The sequence below is a fragment of the Topomyia yanbarensis genome, chromosome 2, assembly GCF_030247195.1.
Source record: "Topomyia yanbarensis strain Yona2022 chromosome 2, ASM3024719v1, whole genome shotgun sequence".
Taxonomy (NCBI): Eukaryota; Metazoa; Arthropoda; class Insecta; order Diptera; family Culicidae; genus Topomyia; species Topomyia yanbarensis.
In genome coordinates this window covers 85,886,910-85,910,295 of record NC_080671.1, presented here as the reverse complement: position 1 = coordinate 85,910,295, position 23,386 = coordinate 85,886,910, and the positions used below count along the sequence as shown (strand labels likewise).

General features: G+C 38.9%; 1 protein-coding gene across 2 annotated transcripts in view; it reads left to right on the top strand.

Annotated features, from left to right (window-relative positions):
* Positions 1-23,386, top strand: part of LOC131678723 (protein Star) — a 140,679-nt gene that overhangs the window by 104,748 nt on the left and 12,545 nt on the right. For both annotated transcript variants that reach the window (XM_058959002.1, XM_058959001.1), the window contains exons 3-4: positions 22,214-22,647; positions 22,783-22,956. In XM_058959002.1, the coding sequence (XP_058814985.1) occupies positions 22,214-22,647; positions 22,783-22,956 (608 nt within the window). The remainder of the gene's footprint in view (positions 1-22,213; positions 22,648-22,782; positions 22,957-23,386) is intronic.

The window sequence follows — 23,386 nt, the reverse complement described above, 5'->3', positions numbered from 1 at the left end:
CTTCCCATTAAAAAAGACCCTAATCCATATTACAGTACACCCCTTCAAAACTGAACTCATTATGATAGGAAATTATGATTATGATTATGATTGATTTCAGAACTCTGGAATGAGTTTCTATTGGAGTGTTTTTAGACAAGTATTTGATATTGATGTTATTCGACAACTGTGAGATAGATCAGTTACAGATCAGGATCGCATTCCCACAATTTTTCAAAGGTCCTCATGATGTTTCAAACAACAGGTTATCAATGTACTGATCAGATAATTATTATTGTAATATTGATTTAAATCAGTCAGCATCAATTAATTTTTAACTTCAATCCAATTATTTCTTTTTGGGTGAGAGGGGAGGGGGTGGTTAAACCACAAAGCATCCTCTTGGCTACACTACTGCTTGGAGTTATTCATTTCGCTTTTCATTTTTCGAGATATGTTTCAGATCGATCCGATGGTTATAAGTCAGAAGATTCGCGCAAATGAAAATTTTTGCACCGATAAGTGATCAAGTTCCATCTAGACAACTTGGCATTGTTCGGTGGTTATTCTAGCGGTTGTAGATAGAAAAATGAAATACGAAATTCGTTTTATCGAAATAATATTTGGCTTATTTAAATGTATTATTAGTATATTGAACAATACATAGGCGACAAAGGGTAATCCACAAACAACAAGCCATAACTTTTAAAGTATTCGAAATATGTATTTGATGCCTTCAGTAAAGTTATTCACAAATGTAAGAGCTACAAATTTGCTGAAGGCATTATTTCAATACAATCACTTCCAAGTAAATTTATGAAAATATCTTATTCTTAGGGGGATTATTCAGTAAAATCACAACACCAAAAGAAAGGGCATATTGTATGCTTTAAATTCCCCGAAGATACTATTGACCTAAAATTATCCGTTTTGGCGCTAACAATACATTGAATGTTTTTGGTCTTATTTCTGGCTATGGGAAATAATAAAAATCTTTCGTCCGCATTTAATGGTAAATATCTCTTTTGATAATAGTCCGATAATAATAGTTTCAACAATTTATAGTTCGTTCGAATGGTATTCGTATAAGCTTTCTAAAATAATATGAATTGTTTAGTTACGTCGTCAATTTCGACAAGAAAATTTCCAAAAACTACCAAAAACGCGATTTTTGCGCCTTCAAACATTCCTATCTTGGAAACTAAACATCAGAATCAAAAACCATTCAATAGCGTTCTGTCTGGGTGATTTTTAAAATTGGATTTGGATAAGAGCGGTTCAGCCATTGCTGAGAAACACGAATGAGAGTTTGTCCATTACATACACACACAGCCACACACACACACATTGTCCCAAATCGTCGAGCTGAGTCGATTGATATATAAGTATATATATTCTATTCATTTCTAAGAAATGTAAAACGAGTGAATGTCAATATTGAATACATGAAATCGAAACGTTTGTCCCAACTTATTGACTTATAGATTCAACCAGTTACAACATTTTAGTCGCTCTCCGTGGTTGCCTATCGACGACTGTTCGCTGTATTGTTAGGTCATATTAAAACTAAATTTGACATTAATAGGAAACCATAGAAATACACTAAAATATGGCTGCTGGTTGCAACAATAAGTGCATCGTGAGAACCTAGGAGCGAAAATTGATAGCAAAAATTATCTATCGATTCTTTGCATGATTGAATAGTATGTGATTTAGGAGCAATTTGCATCCGATTAAAAAAAAAAACCCTGTTTTAATCCACCTAATGGTGCAACTGTGCCTGTCTCATTTCTCCAAACTATAATTCCACGGCTGGTTATGTTCAATAAAATTGTGGAAATGTCCATTACATTCCTAGTACACTTTGCACCTATACACAAAGGCTCGCCAGCCACGAACTTGATGAGCTACGTGTCGACGGTGAATCACTCTAGTCAGCATTAGTACCAATGTTGTCTTCCTGCTAACTTATTTTGTCATGCTGGGTGGGTGTGTGAGGAGAAAACCCTACAAACGAACCACTTCCCAGCTTTATTTGGTATGCCTGGTGATATACTTATAGTATAAAGTTGATGGGGTGGCATGTATTTGAAATTTTACCCAAAGACATTTTTCCAGTAGGGAGCGTTTAAGCAAATTCACTCCGAAGAAGAATGTAGTCGTAATACCCTAACCTTTCACTGGCGTATATGATTAAATAGTGGGTAATCCTTCCTAGTATTCGTTGGTCACTTTTTTTGAATCGATTCAATCGGGAAGATCGGATTGGATAAATTAAGGTAAGATTAATTTACCGACATACGTGAATCATCCATTCCCAGTAAGCATTCTAACAGAATGCAATTGTGGTTAATGGTAAATCTACTCACGTGTACCATATATAACATCGGCCAATTTATACGCTTTTAGTTAATCTCTTTGAATCTTTTTTTACTTAACTCGGAATTTTTACTTTTACTTTTAATACTCTATCTTAAATTATATTCATACTAACACTCACTAACACAATCAAATGCATATGCTCTCATATACACTCACAATCTCTCTTATTCAACACGTACAAGCGCTTGTGGCCTTCTCGATAACACAAACCTGATCGCAAACGCGAACGTGCAGCTGCAATCATCCTCACATACTTACCCACGATCACGCCAACAGTAAAACACCCCGGTAATTAAGTGAACGTTTTAGAACTTATAAATTTTCAAACGCTCAAGCATGGGTTACCGAGCGCGATTATGAATCGGTCACGTCTGGATATCCAATCAAAAAAATGACGCCCATATTCACTAGACAACACGTTCCATGGCGACATGACTGAAAGCTCTAATGATATGGGGGAACTCTCTTCTAGTATCTGAACCGCGCTCTAAAAATTAAGCATCAGGGTCACGGTCCGCACATTCATTCAAGTACACACGCGAACATGCAAATGGCCACACAGTTATAAAATCGAATTTATCCACGCGAAGTTACATACACGCTAACATACGCGACAAATACAAACGCTTGAGCTTCGTCCACGCACAACTACGTTGGCGATCTGGCAAACATGAAAACACCCCGGTGGTTAGCACTCGTGAACTCACAAACGCGGCCTCATGCGTGGATCTACAAACACGCGCGATCATAAATCGGTCACGTCCGAAAGTTCCTTACTCTCGGCTCTAGTAGCCTTCAGCCTTTACTTGAACCATTTAAAAAAATGACATCCATTAAACAACGCGTCCTATGGCGACATGACCGGAAACTTCGGTGATATGGGGAATCTCACTTCTAGCATTTAGCACATTAACCTACAAACGCTTAAGACCTTCGCGATTATCCACGCAAACTAGGGCATTGCAAAAAAAATTAATTCTCAAAGCCCCCCCCCCCTTCACATATTGTGACAAATGTCAAAGTAAGCTCAGATGCCAAATTTCACATCATTTGGACAACTCTAGACTCCCGCTCACTTTGCTTGAAATTTTTGAAATTGGTATTATGGGAAAATATGGAGGAACAATATATTAAATGCTATACCTTTTGAAGTAGCAATCGGAAAATTACAATTTAGGGGAAATGGGGGGAAGCCTGACACCCTGGGTAAGCCCGACACCCCACGACTTTTCCCACGACTATTTTAGGCATTTCGATACATATCGTTGCCATATGGATTCATTAAACGTCAACAAAATAAACAAAACAAGCGAAAGCAAAGTTGATGCGTTTTTGAATGTTATTTTTAGTTCATACATTTTAAGGTTTCAATAACACAAAAGCTTTGAAAATGACCAGTTTTTGTGTCACACATTCTATTCTACTCTCCATATCGTTATTTGAGTGAATTGAAGATAAGTTTGAGTATTTCAATACTGTTAATTAAGCATTTAACAAAAATGTGCGCTGTTGGGGTAAGACCGACAGTTTTTGGGTGGGGTAAGACCGACACGGTGTTTGGATGATTGGGTTCGTTTTTGATTCGATACAAACGACTCGGTATATTTGTTGTGTTCGATTATACTATAATTACGTCATGTTAATAATTGAAATACACGGAAACTATGTTTTTTGCATTTATTTATCAGTATTGTCTCAAGCCGACCAAACAAATTAAAATTTAAATTGAACTAATAATATTACAAAAAGAAATGAAAAGTATAATCTAATATGAGAATTTCAAATAATATTGATGAAAAATTTTCATTGACCGTCGGATTATTGATCAACAGTGTTCCGAAAAATCACAACACGAACCGGATAGCTTACTACGAAGCGTGCGTCACTTTTAAGTGAATGGGTCCTAGTAACAGCGTATATAATCTGCTTGCAGAACAGCTCTTCTTTGTTATAATTGCTATACAAGTGGCAATAAAGCTCGAAAGAATTACTTGAGAAAATCCGTTCCATAATATGAACCATTATTATTTATTCATAACACCACGCATACGAATGTTCTTCCTCTTGCTACGTGATGAAACTACAAAAAGCATGCGTTTGCATCACACATACTCATATACACATAATTGCACTTTATCACACATACACAATACATTTTTAATGGAAAAAAATTGGACAAAAAGAAAGTTCAAAAGGGGGTCGCTCTTGCCCCTTTGGGGTGTCGGTCTTACCCGCAGCGTTTTTAAAATGTCATTTTTCTCCATTTTTTGGCAACCAATAATTTTTAATGAATTCAATTTTTTGAAACGCTGAAAAAATTATATTTTGTTAAGAACTACCTAAACAAGGATTATGCACAGAATATACAATTCTACAATACATACAATACAATTCTCCTAAAGCTTTGTGATATTTTAGAAAAATTATTGCGCCTAAGGTTCAACAACAAAATTCTTATTTACTTTGATAGTTCAAGTGTAAAGTACGCTTGGGAATCACATAAGAAATATTTCCATACTGGAAAAATAGGGGAAGTTGGGGTATTAGGGCATTTAATGAAAAAAATGTGATTAGAAAAACTGCAAAATATGTAAGATTTGCATCACGGAGCAGAACAATTATTAAAAATAGGGGATTTTGGGGAAAAAATGACCCAGTACCCCACATTCCCGCATTTTTCTGGAAACGAAAACGTCTCCATTCAAATACTAAGGTTATTTCCTTTAAAAGAGGTATAAATTGTAATTTTCCCGATTGCTACTTCAAAAGTTAAAGCATTTAATATATTTTTCCTCCATATTTTCCCATAATACCAAATTCAAAAATTTCAAGCGAAGTGGGCGGGAGTTTAGAATCGTTCAAATGATGTGAAATTTGGCATCTGAGCTTACTTTGATATTTGTCACAATATGAGAAAGGGGGCCTTTGAGAATTAAAAAAAAATAATTTTGCAATGCCCTAACGCACACCTACGTCAACGCGGTCTCAAGCGGGAACCGATTTATGCCCCCGTTCGCGCGATAATGCGTCAGTCACGTCCAGAAATCTCTTCCATCGGTCTTAGCAGCCTAGGTCCATGCCTTCAGTTGGACCAATAAAAATTACGCTCATATTCACTAAACAACACGTTCCATGGCGACATGACTGAGGACTCTAGTGTTATGAGGAAACTTATTCTCTTTTAGCATCTGAATCATACACTAAAAATTAAGTATCAGATTTACGGTCTGCGCGCGATCATTCAAGAACACACACGAAGCTGCGGATTACCACACTTTTATAAAATCGAATTTTGGCACGCGAAGTTACATACACACTTGCGATAAACACGTTAACATACAAACGCTCAATCCCTTCATGATCATCTACGTTTACCTACGCCTGCGCTCTCGCAAACAGGATAACGCCTCGATGACTAAGTGAACGTTTTAGTACTTATAAATTTACAAACGCAGTATTAAGAGTGAACCTACACACGCCCCTGTCGGTTACATCCCTAAGTCCCTATTCTCGACCCTAGCATCCTTTATTTCAAAATAGTAGTCGGACTTATACACGCAAAGTTTCACACACGTTAGTACACGCGACGTACAAACGCCCACGTGATCGACCACGTTAACGTACAAACGCTCGATACCTTCGCGATGGTACACGCGATCGTGATGTTCCTACGTCCGCACATATCTGAATATTACATTTAGAATCACAACCCGATGAAATTGGCCCTAACTGTCCGGAAGTCGCACTAGTGCACGCTGCTATGAAAATCTAGTGAAATCGTCTTAGAGCAGCTGCGGCTGCTCGTTCAGTGAGCCATTTGCGCGACTTCCAGTGGGTTAAGCAGTGTTTTAGTAGGTAACATTTCCCGTCTCGTCTGCAATTGTAGTGAGTGATTATGACGTGGAGCTCTTCCGAGACCTTAGCTCTACAGCTTTAGTGGGACAACTCCCGAAAACAAATGAATCAAATGCAAAATCGACTCCTTGAAAAAAAAAAGTTCTAAACAGTAGTTATTTTCTGTAAGGACAGTCTAATTTGTCCAATTATTAACTAACTACACATGAAGTTGTGTTTTCTAGATCGAGAAAAAGATAGAATTCCTTATTCCTTTGCCATCGGGCTGGACCCGCCTGTGTATACCACATCTGATCTACCTTGAACTCATTAACCGGTCTGATCGGACACGTCATTAAACAATCAATCAACGTTGTTCATGGGATGATAGCACGATTCCAATTTATTGTCTGGACTCGCTGCTACTCGAGCGCCACGCACATTCATTCACATTATGCCGTGTCATTTCACCTGACCATCCGAAACTAGCCAGCCTTATTCTGCGAAAAAATACCAAGTAGAGTCAATTTTATGACCTGAGAGAACCTTGATCGGTCTTCGGAATCCTCTGTAGGGTACGATGTGTAATAGGTTCCAGCTGAAGATTTTCCATTTACAACAACAGAAACTTCAATCAGTTCTGCTGAATTTTCCAATCCGTCAGTTTTACTCTTTTCAACTAAGCAAATTGAATTCTTTTCTGCGTATATTCAATCACATCCCATCGAAGAAACCCCCTCCCAACAGGAACTTTGCAGACTCATTGCGGACTAATCAGAGGGCTCGCGACGGGTGTCTAATTAACCAAAGGGCAGAACTAACAACACTTGTTGTTCTTTCCCGCCCGGTCGCGGTCTGTCTGCGGTGTTCCTTCGCACGCCAAATCCAATCATACACAATTCTCATGTTCTCTTCGGTATAATCTACCACAAACCAGCCACGTCCGGGTCATGTAATCTATCGCGGGTGATCGAATAGCAACAGTGTGCGTTGTGCAACAGTAGGCCAGGAGAAGGGAAAGGCTTAAGGTTGGTAGGTGGTAGTGTAGCCGGCGAAAATTACACCCAGAATTTGACCCGGATAACCACAAGGTGGAAACCAAACAACAACGCAAAGCCCCCAGCCCGGACTAGATGGAGGAAGAAAACACGAAGAACCACAGAACATATAATTTTATAACTGGAGGATGCGGTATTTAAATTAATTTATTGGGCTTCTTTCCGTTCTCGATATTGATCTGGTACGGCATAGTCCGGTTAGCATACTAACAATAGAGGGCACACACCGGCGGGCCAAGGGTTCCGATCTGGGCAAAACGATAACGAGAGAAAGAAAGAGAGAGTGGATGACCGCACACCGCACCAACTGACTGACTGACTGGCTGGCTGACTCCGACTTCGGTTGGTGGGGCCGCAGTGTTATTGGCCTCCCAATTTTTCGCTTCAATTTAATAATTCAGCAAATTTGCATAAATTACAGTTTGGGTCCGATTTTGGCAACAAGCAGAAATGTGTAGTGTTGCCACAAGCGAACTTATTTTTATCACATCTATTTTGAATTACTTGGATTCCGAGTTCTAATCAATAAGCCAATGTTATTAATAGTTTCGAAAATCGAATAATATTGTGTGAAGTCGGAGTCCAATGAAATGCGCTAAACAATTGCACTCTCTGACCATGTGACGATGAATTCATTGTTTGGTTCTTTTTTACCCCGTTGAACACCACGATGTTAAAGATACATCTGCTGTTAGGTCGCACAAAAAGTACACTGACAAACCAAACAAAGCGCATTTGTACAGTCACAACAGGCACGTGATCAAAAAGAACCAATAACCGTTATCCTTATTCCTACTGCTCGTTAAGTGTGTTTAATTTAGAAGCTGCTTATTAATTACTGTAGCACCTGTGGTTGTCGCTAGAAACTAATAACAACGTTGTAATCAGGAGGGTTGGTTGTTCGGTAATGAAAGTTTCATCAAGATGCATAAAAACTTTCCACACACACTTCCATGTTTTCAATAGACCTCGACTGTAATAATCAAGCTGGCTTTTCTCTCCAGTTATTTTATTTTTTTTTTCCCGTTCTGCGCATTATTTTCTCAATATCGAATGTCTTTCTCTAATATATTGCAGCATACGTGTCGTAAGTCCACCCAACCTTTACTGAAATTATGTCTAATTGATGTGTTGTCTTTTTCTTTGGTGTTTCTTTTTCTGAGACACTCAAAAGCACACGTGAATGTTCAAACGACAACACGGTTATAGAAATGCATTAGTATACGTGAAATTCCAAACGCGCTAGCATACGCGACACAAACTCCTGCGCAATAAAATGAACGGCCACAATGATATACAAACGCTCGAAACATTCGCAACAATACAAACCCTGTCGTTCATGCGAACCGGAAGTCCTTCCCCTGGGTCCTATCACCCTTGTATCATGCCTTCAGTTTAAAAATCTGAGCAGTACACTCAAAATCTAATATCAGACTCGCGATCCGCTAAAATACATTTATCAAGGCAAATAACTCCGACAGACCGAATGGATGTATTTATATTTCTATAATATATCGTATAAACGACACTTATGCCATCGAACCTTTACTGAATAAATCTTGAGCGTTTTTTCAAAACGTCATATCTGCAATGAGTCACTCTCTTTGTTTACTTTTTCTTTCGATTTTTACGGCGTCACTATAACACTTTTCACTTATTTTACAGTACAGATCGAAAGACGATGGTTTTAACTAGCATATTCTGCAAAGAGTTGAGGGATAAATGTTAAAGTGACCGAATTATTAACAGAAGAGAAAGTAAACAAAGAGAGTAACTCATTGCAGATATGATGTTTAGAAAAAACGCTCAAGAAATGTCTAATAAATGTGTTATTTCTTCTTTGGCTGTTTCTTCCTCGACGACACTCAAAAGCACGCAGAAATATAGAACGATCATACGGTTATAGAAACGCATTAATATACACGAAAGTACACACGCGCTAGCGTACGTGACATTCAAACGCCCACATGCAGAAAAGAATGCGTACCATTGCATACAAACGAACGAACTTTTCGCCACAATTCAAACCCTATCGCAAATGCGATCATTCACGCATATCTATTCCCACGATATGGTAATTCTTTAGGTGTTGTGGTCAATATGACCCCAAATGAACTTTCAAAATGCGATAACTTTTTATGTTTTGCACCTAGAAGTTAAGAATTTCTTGACTTTTCCTCTTTCATGGAGAGCAATGATTTTCAATAGAGTTCAAAATTTTAGCTCATTCCTGAAGGGCAGTACAAAAAAGTTACGAATAATGGGACCATTCTTAAATTACGTAACGCAAAAATTGCCCAAAATTGATTCCCCCCTCCCCCCATGTAACCAATTGTCACAAATTTCTCCAACCCCTCTTCTATTACGTAACAAATTCTTTGAAAAAAAAATTGAATTCGTTGAAAACATGTTACGTAACGATCTAGCTTACTCCCCCTCCCCCTATATCACAACATGTCACAACTTGTCGTACCCCCTCCCCCCTAAAAGCGTTATGTAATTTATGAATGGTCCCTAAGGTGCTGGCGGGTCATATTGACCCCGATTTCGAACTTAGTTTTAAGACACATTTTCAACCAAATCTGTATGAACTTATACTGAAATTTTTTGTTAGGGTTTCAATTTTCAGTTTCTGGTAAATATTACCGTTTTTGAACGGATTGGTCTGTGGGAATCGGTGCCGAATGAGGTCATGTTCGGCATCCATAGACGTATGCAGAGCCATCAACATAAATCGCAGGTTTATTGACAGAATACGAATTATAAACACAAACAAAACTAAAATGAGAATGTATATATTAAATTTGGACATGATACGACCGATCTTGGATGTCCCGGATTGCGATTCCGATGCCGGTTCAGGTGGTACAATAGTATTTCTCATAATATTGATCAAGCGACGATGTGGTCAATCAATGAAACTGATCCCAAAAATTTGTAATTTGTCAAGCAAGTTTATTTAGCAAGTTTATAAGTTTATATAAACTCCCATCTAAAATGATATTGATACTCTGATGCAAATACTGATCCTGGATTCTACGTGAAAATCATCCGGAAGATCCGAAACATCCGTAAAAGTAGACAGTTATACGGATGTTCCAGATCTTCCGGAATCGTAGTCCAAGATCGGTCGTATCATGTCCAAATTTAATATATACATTCTAATTTTTGTTTTGTTTGTTTATAATTAGTATTCTGTCAATAAACCTGTGATTTATGATGACGGTTCTGCATACATCTATGGATGCCAAACATGACCTCATACGGAACCGATTACCACTGACCAACCAGGTCGAAACGGTAATATTTACCAGAAACTGAAAATTGAAACTCTAACAAACAATTTAAGTACCAGTTCATATAGATTTGGTTGAAAATGTGCCTTAAAACTGAGTTCGAAATCGGGGTCAATATGACCCGCTAACACCTTATTCGTTACCCTTCCGGAAGTCGCGCTAGTGCACTGAGTGCATGCTCCTCTGAAAATCTAGCGAAATCGTCTTAGGGCACCAGCGGCTACTCGTTCAGTGGGCCATAAGGGCGACTTCGGGAGGGTTTTAAAAAGTTTACATCTAAAGAAGGTTAAATGGCTAGTAGGGTAATCTTTTTTCAAAAAATCATTTTTTCACATACCCTTAGATTTAACCTACTTATCCACCGGAGGGTTTCAAATAAGGCCCAAACATGTTGATACCTCTCGAGGTTTGGGGCGCTCGAGGCGCAAGCGCGTTTTTATCGTTCTTTTTTCAACTGACCACCACGATTCCGAACGATCTACTTAAAAAAATTAAATATTCGCAAAATGTCTGACTATCGTTCCCTTCAAAATTTATGTTAAAAACATGGGAAAAAATCGAAAATAGGTTAATAACTTTTTTATTTATTAGAGTAGAGTGGGGTCAGGTATATCATTTTTTTGGCGAGCTCGTGCGATGGTATTTTTGGCCTGATTTTGACAAACAAGCAAAAGGTTATACATCTATCAACATTTTAGCAATAATGATTTTATGCATGGCTAAATCCAATAAGGCGAAAGTCCTTTTTTCGATGTTTTCAAAATCGGAAGGTACGATAGGTCACTATATTCAAGGTTGAATAAAAAAATGTACGCGCCTAAAAAATCAGCGGTTCTACTATTTTATTTGAAGAGTTTGAATATTGCAGATTACTTACAAATTCTTGACACAAATAATAAATGCAATCCATTGACGTCGTGCAGTTAAGAAAATGAGGAAGTGGCAAATGATGTGAAAAAACATGAAACCACCGAAAGAAATGTTGAAAAAACATTTTGTTTCAGCATATGTGTCTGATTTTGTACTTGCAAATGACTTCTTCGGTGTCGTCGTCGCCGCCAGAGTGTGGAATTGAAGTTGTTCATTGCGGCTTACGTGGTTGCTTAGTTGCGTGACGTCCTCGTTTGTGGTTTAGAGCATTTTTTTAGATTTCTTTTCCTTCTCTTTTTTGTTTATGCTTTTTTCGATTATCCACTTCAACAAAACCTTAAATTATTATATTGTTTACTCATGCGAAATGTCTGAAGCACTTTCATTGGTGACGAACCATTTCGTTTCATATGAGCACGAAATGTTTCGCACGGAACCTTCAATTGTTTAGAGGCTGATCGAATACTGGTGCCATCTTGAACAGAAGCAGTTGCGTTCTTTATTTCCTCTTTTCTCCGTTTTGGCGTCTTTCCCGCAAAATACGCACAATTTTCCTTTCAAAATAAATCAAATTTACATTATAGTATTAACCTGTAATGCCCCCAAACGACCTATCGTGCCCCCAAGCGCATGTTTCATGTTGATGTCCGTGTAAGTTTCAGAAACAAAAATGTCGAAAAACCAACGCAATACTTGTGTTCAGCATTAATTTTGACGTAGGTAAAAAAACTCATTTGACATTTTTTTTAAATTGACATGCCTGGTGTAGTGGGCAAAAAATCGAGTTCTTTTTTATCCGCTTAATTGTTAGTATTGAACCCCTAGAAGAGTCTCCCGCAATCGGTGACCAGGTGAACTTCTTTTGTTTTAAACAGCCACGCATTCCTCGCGTGTTTTTGCTATAACACAATACACTCTAAACTACTTCTACCCAAATGTTCAAGAGAAAATACCCAATGGGTCATTTTCTACAGCGTTTTTTCCGCGATGCAATTTGATGTGGGACACCCTTTAGTAGCGTTTTTCTCGAAACTGCGTTTTTCAAATTGGTGAACTCGGTAACTCAAAACATAATCAACGAATTGTCTTGATTTTATTTTTACGAGAATGCACAATATGTGTAGCCTGTCGATGAACCACAGAAAACCATATAAATTTTTAATCTCCCTATTACTTAGAAGAAAAACCTGTTTTAATCCACCTAGAGGTGCAATTGTGCCTTTCTCATTTCTCCAAACTATGATTTAATAGCAGGTTCGAACAATATAACATCATGGAAATGTCTTTCACTCTTATTATACTTGGCAAGTATATATAAGAGCACCTTTTTGCATTCATCGCGGTATCGGTTTGAATCGGAGTTTTCTATGTGATCGCACTTTACAACCCGTAACTCCGGAGCCGGAAGTCGGATGGAGATGGAATTTAATATCAGTTTCCGGGGACGCAACACCTTTCATTTGAGACTAAGTTGATCAAATCGATCTAGCCATTTTCGAGAAACCAATATAACCGTTATTCTGAATTTGGATGCTTCCGGATCCGCCGATGGTGGCCAGTGTGGCCAAAGAGACTTTGAATGACTGTTGGTGACCTAGATCTACAAATTCAACAGTTGTGTTCACATTTTGGAAAAAATTTCACCTTTTTACATTCATCGCAGAATTTGTTAGAATCGGGATTTGCTGCGTGATCGTATGTATGACCCTGTAATTCAGGAACCAGAACACGGATCCACACAAAATTCAACATCAGCTGATGGACATTTCATTTAAAATCAAGTTTGTCAAAATCGGTTCAGAAAATTCCGGGAAACCCATGTGGACAACAAATTTTGTTTTGTAACCATACTCTTCAACTCGTAATCCGGAACAAGATGTCGGTTGAAAATAAAATTCAATAGCAACCTATGGGAATATTATACCTTTCATTTGAATCTTAGTTTGTAAAAATGGGGGTTAGTAAAGTGGGAGTGGCGGATGCGTCAGAAATCCTTCATCTTATTTCGGTATACGGGGCGGATGAAGGAAATGCGGGCGTAAGGGTGGTCCAAGGGGAGGGGAGTGATGAAGGAGGGTGGTGTAAGGGCAAGGCGGGGGGGGGGGGTAGGGGCGGCAACGCAATGCTCAACTGCATATTTTGCCTTCCATTTGAGACTTGGTTTGAGAAAATCGGTTCAGTCATCACCGAAGAACCGATGTGACTTTAATTGTGGAATATGCCTGGAATTCCGGACTTCCGGAATCGTCGATAGCGGACAATATATTCAAAGAATGTTTGATTGGCAAGTGATCTAGATCTGCGATTAGAAGTAATTTGGTGACCATTTCAATAGTTTTTAGCCTCTGAGGTATTACGATTGTACCGATTTATATGGGAAATTCCAGTGTATCCTTACTAACACCCCTGTAACTCCGGAAGTAAGAGTCAGAACCGAATGAAATTCAGTAGCAGTCAATGGTATTACTGTATGTTTCATTTGAAATCAAGTTTGTAAAAATCGGTAGAGAATTCGTTGGGGAATAGGTGTGATATTAGCTTAGGAACTTGGCGGGTTCCCCGGGGGCGTCATGAACCGTCATAGGTGGCCAATGTGGTCAAAGCTGCTTTGATTGATCATTAGTGATCCAGACCCGCAAACTAGAGTAATGTTACATCTATTTTAATATGTTTTACATCATTTGAACATCATGGTGGTACCAGTTTATATGGGAATTTGCTGTGTGACCGCACTCTTCAACCCGTAACTCCGGAACCGGAAGTCGGATCAGCTAAAAATTCAATAGCAGCTTATGGGAGCGCTATACCTTTCAGATGAAACTATTTGAAAATTTGCGAAAATCGGTTCAGCCATCTCTGAGAAAATTGTGTGAGTTTAAATGACACACACACACACACATACTTACACATACACACACATACATACACACACAGACATTTGCCGATCTCGACGAACTGAATCGAATGGTGTTTGACACTCGGCCCTCCGGGCCTCGGTTAAAAAGTCGATTTTTACAGTGATTGCATAGCCTTTCTTTGTATGAGAAAGGCAAAAAGAGCGAATTTTACAGGAAAATATGAGATTTTACGGTTTTCATGAAGCCATTTTCCGGAACTCGAACTTTTTTTTTTTCCATTTTTAGTTCATCGAGTAACTACAAGTGTAAGCTTTACAAATCTTATTGAATTTCATATGTCAGATAATTTTATCAAAAGTTATCGTATTCGCCGCGGCGCTCCTCGACTTGGAAATGGTTGGAGGGCTACTCTTGGAACGCTCACATGTGTGGCTGTGCATGACCGAGAATTTTTTTTCATGCACAATGAATATATAAATAGTTCTTGATATTACACAAAAGATCCATTGTTGTTTTGCCTTCAAAATAGTAAAACAAAACTTTCGGTTTGAGCACTTTATACCAGACGCTCCCCTTAACAATTACGAATTACGGGAACTCCCACTCTAAATTACGGGACGTATAAAAACTGGACAACAAGTGTTAGGCCATCGTAGTTGGAGTCTCCAGTGAGATGAGCAGCTCATTTTCTTCCTTCATCTGAACCGTACAGTCAGAATCAAACATCAAAATGACGGTTGGCAGGAACAAGCATACACATTTATATAAACGAATTCGAACACGCAAAGCTATACAAACGCTAGCATAGGCGTACTGAAAACGCCCACGCAATCAAACACGTTAACGCCCGCGATAAAAACGCTTCGGTGATCAAATCAACTCGTTAGCACTTTCACTTTATAAACGAGAAAATGAAAATTACCATACGATTACACTATTGAATTTATCAACGTGAACTTATATACAGACTACCACACGCGACAAATAAACTTCCACGTGATCATGTTAATCCACGTACGCGTGATCTCGCATACATGAAAATGCCCCGAAAATTAATTGAACGTTTTAGTACCTACAAATTTAAAAACGCGGTCTCAAGCGCGAACATATAAACGCTCGTTCCCACGCGATCATGAATTCTCCACGTCTCTCCACATCTGAACCATAGTGAAATAAGAGAATTACCTGCAAAAAATATCTTTCAAGAGCAGACAGTCGAACTGGCCGTCTGAGATGTTTCAATACCCGTTTTATTTCTCATGCATAGTGTCAGTTCTCCAACCAGAACTGTGCTGCAGTATACAGTAAAGCGTTAACACCGGAGTCTCTGTTGAAGCTAGGTTCCAATCCAGCCAGCAGAGCGGAATATTTTGTTTCTGGGATGCCAACCCTATACTAATATTTATTTTTCGATCTGTTTCAAAGGTATCACACTTCGACTCATAGTCGTCATCAACTCAAAACAATTGTCTACTTTTTTGACCTTGTCAGATGATGATGGTGGCTAAGATGGCATTTTGGTATTCGTAAAACGAATCTTACATGAGTGATTAGTTAGTGGTGGTGATAGTAAATCGACTTGCTTTTGTCATACCGTTCGTTCCATTTCCATTGAATCGTGTGAACGCTATGACGTCCCGTTGTGCTTCTGGATTGTTTACGAATTTTTGGCTTCCAACGTTAGCAAACCGTGATATCTGCCATACCTATTTATACTATATTGCTTCGAGCCGTCATCAAAATAAAGGAAAAACATTGTTTTTTAAGGCACAGGAAAACAAATTCCAGAATTACTCCATTTTAATTTATAAGAATTCAAACAAATCAAATCGCATGACTACTCAGGGGCCGTTCATATACTATGTGGACAGAAATGCCCTGGTATTTGACCCCCATCTCCCCCTCCGTGGACAAGCAAGGACAATCTCTGTACCCCTACCGCCTACCCACGATGTGCACGTGGACATTTCATAAATGAACTTTAAATGACAGGAAATTATGGATTTCTCCAGTGTCCTGGACTATTAGTTTAAAAAGTTTTTTAGTGTCTGAAAAACACATTTTTTCAGTCATCGTAACATAGCATCCATAACACAAAATGGAAGTAACCTATGAATTGTTAAATTTAGTCATGTAATAAGATATCAAATCCAAAAATGTAATTGAAGAAATCACAGCTGATTGGATCAAATATTTCTGAGAGCAAAATTGTGTGATGTCAGTTAACAGCATTTTTTCAAATAGTTTCTTACTTTTGGAAAAAAATTCGAAGAAAAAAAAAACAAGCGCTTATGCCGATGATGGTGCAATTTTTTTCTTCATTCCAAAAAAGGAAAAAGTAATCAAGAGTCCTTGTGGACAATTCTTATACTCCCACTCCCGTCTCCATGGACAAGCGTGAACTTTGCCGAAAACCCCACCCTCCCCTAAACTGTCTACGGGGTATATGGACGGCCCCTTACCAAATCAAAGCAAAAAAGATGGCTGGGTAATATCTCTGACATAACCGGAACGTCGTGATTACACTTGTTAATTCAAATCTAACGATACTCAACGGAATCATATTTAAATGGGAATTTTTAAAATTTCCTTATGATAATTACGGTGGATCTAAAAAGAACCTTTGATGTTGGCGTTGGTTTTGATGGGTAATTCGCTGGATTCGAAGATCGTTGGATGGTGCAGACTTCTGACATGATTGATATAGGTCATCAATCGGATATAATTTTACCATTTACAGATTTACAATTAAACCACTAGATCAATGAAACAAAGTATCATTCGTGTGTGTAAACTTTAACCTTTGACAGCAGAGTGAGGAGCGCCCGTTAAAATTTGTACATAGCTAGGTGACGTGCCCAACCATTCTACATGTTGCTCTTTCAAAATCCAAGCAACGAATGATTGTATGGTCGGTCTAGGAGAGGATTTGTGAGGATTTGGGCGTCGGCGGTGAACATGATGATCAGTTATGTTCTATCAGCAACTTTGCGGTAGACTTGGGTTGAACGCCCAACACCTTCCAGCAGAAGGCAAAGGATTATTCACATTTGCTTTCGATCATACTCGTATGAGCCTGTCTAGTCCTAGTTTTCCGTCCTAAGTTTATTACTGATTCGATCTAGACTACCTATTCGTCTTTCAATACCACTGCTTTCGTTTCTCTTAGTCCTAAATTTGCCGAAAATAGCCGACAAAATTGATACAGTTAAAGTTTAGCTTCGTACAGCAGCGTGAAGAACGATCAATAAACATTTACACACAGGTAGGAAACGTGTTCATATCTTGCTAGTTCAAAATCCAAGCAAAGAGTGATAGAAAAAGAATGTGTGTGACCTATATTTTCTACGTCGCTTTCGAAAGATTTTCTGAAGATCAGATTTTGCTTTATTTATAGAAATCATACATATACTTCAAAATTTAATACAAAATGGATGCTCATTTTTCCGACTTATTAGTACAAACATGGTGTAATTCCGTTCAGTACAATGCAAGTTACTTGTATTTTAAAACTCTACCTACTGTTTCTGAAATTTTGAAAAGGAGCTCCTATATTGAAACTTTAGTCGTAGTCACGATATAATATTTGCATCGATCCCCAGTTATACCAGGAGTTTCAGCAACAAATTGGACTAAATCGGACACGTCTAGCTCATAATTTTCTCTACTAGGCCCTGCCGAAAACCTAAAAACAACAATCGACCATATAGTTGCCAGATTCCGATTGTTTGCTTTTTAGAATTTTTGAAAGTATTTGTACCTCAAAATCGCACCTAAACGAAGAATTTACAAATCGACCTGTATTTAAAAGTTTACCTTTATATTTATTGGGGTCATTCAAGAGTTTTATTCAATTTGCATGCGACTCGGACTCAGTTTCTTGTGCTTCTGGGCATAAGGAGAGGGCCGTAGTATAAAAATGCTAGATCTCAGTGTGCGTATTTTAGACGTCAGATATCTCAATTAACCTTTCTACTCCCGTTAAAAAAGAAATGGTGCTTAATTATTTCATGAGGAAAACCAAAAAAATTGCACTGCAAAAACCGGTTGAAGTTAGGTATTTCGTAAGGCAAACAAACCAAAATCCTTTGGCGGTACATTGCATCTGTGGTTGTAAATGAGCTGTCAGAAATCTTAATGTTGGTATAGGGTTGCCAGGAAACTGTGCTGAATCGCTGGTATAAAGAGTCGCTATCTCGTTTGTTTATCATATCAGTGTCATTAAAAGAGATTATAACTACTAGAGGGAGCAAAGCGCTACTGTCTCCATGTATTCACGGACTGAAACATGGGGTCTCGTTCTAGCACATTGTATCCCATTACTTTAAAATGTGTACCCGGGGCAATATGTGTCAAACTAATAGGCCTAGCATATGTAAGAACGAAATGATAAATTTTCAGTGTTAGCAGAAGCCCGGGGACAACTTGACAGCTCCCATATATTGAGCTCATAACAAAGACTACATATTAAGAAGACTGATATCTCTTTCCTTCCCCCATACAAACGAGAAGCGACAGAGGTTACAGCGCCTCTATTGGAGGAAGGTAGGAAGCTTAATGTAATAGTGTATATGTGTGTGCATCACTATGGGAAGTACCACCTTTACCCGCAAGTGTCGTGGCTGTTACTGTCTCCAGATTCTGGACAGAGTTGCCAGTCTTCCTGATATGCAGTCTTCGTTCATAAGCAAATTTTGTGGTGATTTGGTGATGTCATGGCGAAACATAGATTACGTTTTGAATTTAAAAAATCCAAAATAAAATAAATCGATTTTCGGAAATACAAGATGATGTCTTTCGAAATCAAGCCACTTCCACCTATATTGGAATTCCCGAAAATCTTCCGGATCGAATCAACATCTCACCAGACATGAAATCCTTCGGTAGATGCCGTTCCGTTGGGTTTTTATAAGACCGAAGTCGAGTACAATGCCAGAACAATTCTGAAGGGATCCATACCAAAACCATCGCAATATCCTCCGGACAGAATTATTGCAATAGTCGAACAAAACTCTGGCAGGAGTCGAACAAAATTGTACATTCCAGGCAGCATTCTTGCTGAAGCTGAGCACTACCGGTTTGCTGCCAGAATTCTGATAAAAACACACAAATTTTATTCAAAACCAATTGTGCTAAATGTGTAGAAATATATTGTTTATTTTCCCGATCATGATACTAGAATTCGTGACGTTCTTAATGAACTTTCATTGGCCAAAATTTTTCATTTATATTTCTCGAGGAAAAAGGACCAATGATTTACCGATTATAAACTTTACTCAAGAAAACCAGAACATTTTTAGGAAAAAAAACTTCCAGCTAAATTTATAATAAGATTTATGTAACTTTGCTGATGGTTTCCAGTTAGGGATAAATTTATTCTCTATTAATAGTTTTCTTTATCCACATTTTGGAATACGCTTTTTCTAAATGTCGTTCTAGCCGCATTGACGGCGTTCATAACACACGTAACGAAACACGCTTTTCTCTTGAAACTTTTTCGTTTCGTTGTTCGTGGTACTCGTACAGAGAAGGCATACTAGCGCCACAATCAAATCGGTGGTACATATATGAAACAAGCACTATCTGTCAAGTTGTTCCTGGGTTGGTTAGCAGCGACATGCGACCTCTACCTAGTCTAAAACGGCAAGTTGCTGGCTAACGGGGGGCTATTTGCCAACTCGGATGCGCTAATTGCCCTTCAATTTGCCAGCAAATGGCTGGCAATTAGGGGGATATTTCAAATGCAACATTTGGGCGATTTGCCACCGTCATTTTTTTGCCGCCCAACCCGCCCTTAAATCGCCCACAAATCGCCCGCGGAACGCGCCATTTAATAGCACTTAATTGCCTAATATGAAATAATACTTATTTTCGGATTCATTATCTACTCACATATACTTACCACTATACTAGGTAATCACCACTGAATTATAGGATGAATCAATGGTGAAATTGGTATTGCACTCCAAAACTTCCCACAATCTGACGTTCATTAAGACTCTAGGTCAGAGATCTTGTTCCACTATTCCACAATTTCCCACATTCTTTGGCTAAATGAAGTGCACTAAACAAACAAAGTACAAGGGAGAACACACCAATTGTTCAAAAAACAATTTTCAGCTTAAGTCAAGCATGAACCGCCCTGTTTGAAAAACGCGAAAATCAACCAAGTCCATTTCAGCCGCCAGAATATTTGTCTAAGTATTGAAATTGTCTTTAAATCGCATTCGCAAATTGCATTTGTTCCGAGGGGCAACTAACACAGGTGAGTTGACTCAAACGTCAAACTTTTTAAATCGCCTGACCATGTTCGTCCGCATTTTTTTTGACAGGGTAGTAGTTATAATCTCTTGTGTCATTCCAATTGAGTACGAGACTTGCCAGAAGGATTCGACGAGATTTTCCTGGATTTGACTGCTTTTGACAGGTCTCATGTTTGATTGCATTGACACTGACAGATTGGGTAATTTCGGACGAGATGCCGAACATTTCTAAAAATCAATTCTGCATCAAAGCAAACCATACAATATATGATGAAATTTTTATTTTTATCAATTGCGACAGGTATCTAGAATACACTGAACTGGTTTTTGTCATGAAAAAAAAAATTCCACGAACATTTTAAAAACAAAGGTAAATTCGGGAGAGATGCTCCAGGTACGGGTGTGACGCCGCATCTTGGTCCCAAACTGAAAAATGGTAAACATTTCAATATTGAGGTTGTTATGGACGGTGCCGGTGTTTAAGTGGTAAGCGCGACCGCCACTCACACCAGTTGGTCTGGGTTCAATCTTAGCTAAGATTTTTCTGAGGTGAAAAAATCTGAGGTAGGTAATGGTCACCGGTCCATGAATTTGTTGCTGGGTCGATCAGATAGTGGGAGTCACCTCTCTGGCGTCGATTAGGCAATCCATTATCCGATTCGTTTGAAGTTGGATCGAATCAACGATATTGTCGGACGTCGCACCCCTCGGAATAACGTCAGAATAAGTAAACAAGAAATAATCAGCTGATCAGAAACGTCTCATGGATTGCCTAATATTTGACCTCGTAGCGGAAAAAAGCCGACGAAAAATAATTAGAACTTGAAGAGAGGATGTAACGTATTTTTGGCGCTTAGCGCAGTTTTGTGTTCCTTCCGCACATCACGCTGAACCTTATCAAATGAATAACGATGTTCGAGGTTCTAAAGTTTTCTTATATCTGCTGCTCGAACCTTCGACTGGCCGCTAGCAGCTGGGCAAAGGTATATTGAGACTTGGCTTACCATTTATGTAGGGTAGCGCTAAAGCTGATTATTAGGCATTTTAAAGTGTTAGGTACCTATTGTGCTGTTATTGTGTTGAGTGTGAAATAAATTATAAAATGAATTGACTTCCACCGGAACATGTTACTAGGTTAGGACTGGATCAAATATAACTTATTCCAACTACGGAAAAGTTTTCAATTGATTTAACCTATCGAACATAATCTAAATTAAATGTGGATGTCCCATTCGTGCGACTGCTCATTAGGTGTGGGTGGCAACGATTACTCTAAATGTAGGTCTGATGTAAATTCGCAACACTCCACCGTCCAGTCGAGTACACTGGAGTTCACCATCGATATTTACTAAGGTTAGATTACCTATTTAGATACGCTTGATGTGGTTCGACCGTACAAACACGGCTAAGCCGGTTAGTGGATATGCCCGTAATTACATTACTATTTATTTAATTCAGCATCTACAGGCCAGACGGCAATTGCTGGAAAGAAAGAAAAATGCTCTGGGCCGGTCGCTAATAATTAATTTGTTCATGTTTTTTTCTGTCGCAAAAGAACCAGATCTTGAGGCGATAAGTGCGCGGTCAATTGGCACGAACCTTGTGTCGAAAAAAAAGTAACACGCTCAAAGCAACCCTCATAACCATATTTCGTCATTTTTGTTTCTTTTCAGAAATTCGACATCAACAGTTTCGACTGAACATGTCCCGCGACTACGACCTGATGGGCGTCCCCCAGGACAACCCGGCGCTGGTGAAATACGTTCGAGACATCCACATGAAAAAGTACCCGATGACCTTCATGCGAAATGCTAACGCTCCGGTGGAACATTTGAACTTTACCAACCGGCACGAGCTGACCCCAGAGATGGCACGTTTCGTCTCCGATCTGCTGGGGAAGAAAAAATTCGGAACGTTCTTCCAGTCGCTAACCGGCATCAGCGATTCGATGATGACCGCACCGTGGCTGGCGGAAACGATGAACTGGGGCGGATATCTGGTCGAACCTGATCCACGAAAATATTTCTCCCTCCGCAAACAGAATGCCTTCCGGTCCAATGTTCAGGTTATTCACGCCTGTCTGTCGCCCAACACCTACCCCAAAGAGGTTAGTTAGTGAAGTCAACGTTGAGCTGAAGGGAACCCCGGTGATTGATTGACAATCATTTAGTTACCTCGCGTCCCCTCGGTCTAGACTGAAAATCTATTCACTAGTGCTAACCACATTTTGCGTTAACCGTAGGTCACGCTTCATCACGACGACGACAGCGAAGTACGAATCAACAGCGTGCTGGATGAGGAGACAGAATGGTTCCACCCACGCGTCAAATGTTTTCCGGTGTACACGCTAATGTTGGCTGTCAACAGGACTTCGATCGATTTACTTAGCCTTGGCTGCCAGGGACAGGAACTACAGGTAACCGACAATTCAAGCATTTAAACGGTCGAGGGGATGGGTTGGAACGAAGGAACTGTGTTTGCTTGGTTAGGTCGAGTGGCTTCGTGGTTAGAAAAATCGATTTTAGTCAATACGGTAACGGTTGTTATCTGGATTATCCTCGTAAACACTATTTTGCGGTTGAATTTTTTTCACGCTGGACGTATGTAAAGTATCAGCACAGAAAGCTAGGGTAAATTGTGGGAACTGTACACGTGTCTTTGTGGTGAGAGCTATAATAGCTTAGGTTAGAATTATCATCATGTTTTAATTGTAGGTTGTTGTTGATAAATAATTCAATCATTGTGGGCGTTAACTGTACATCATAAACGAACGGTAATCGTTTGGTGTTAATTAGTTTTGGAACGATATACTGGTTTGCATGGGAAACAAAGGGTAAATCATTAAT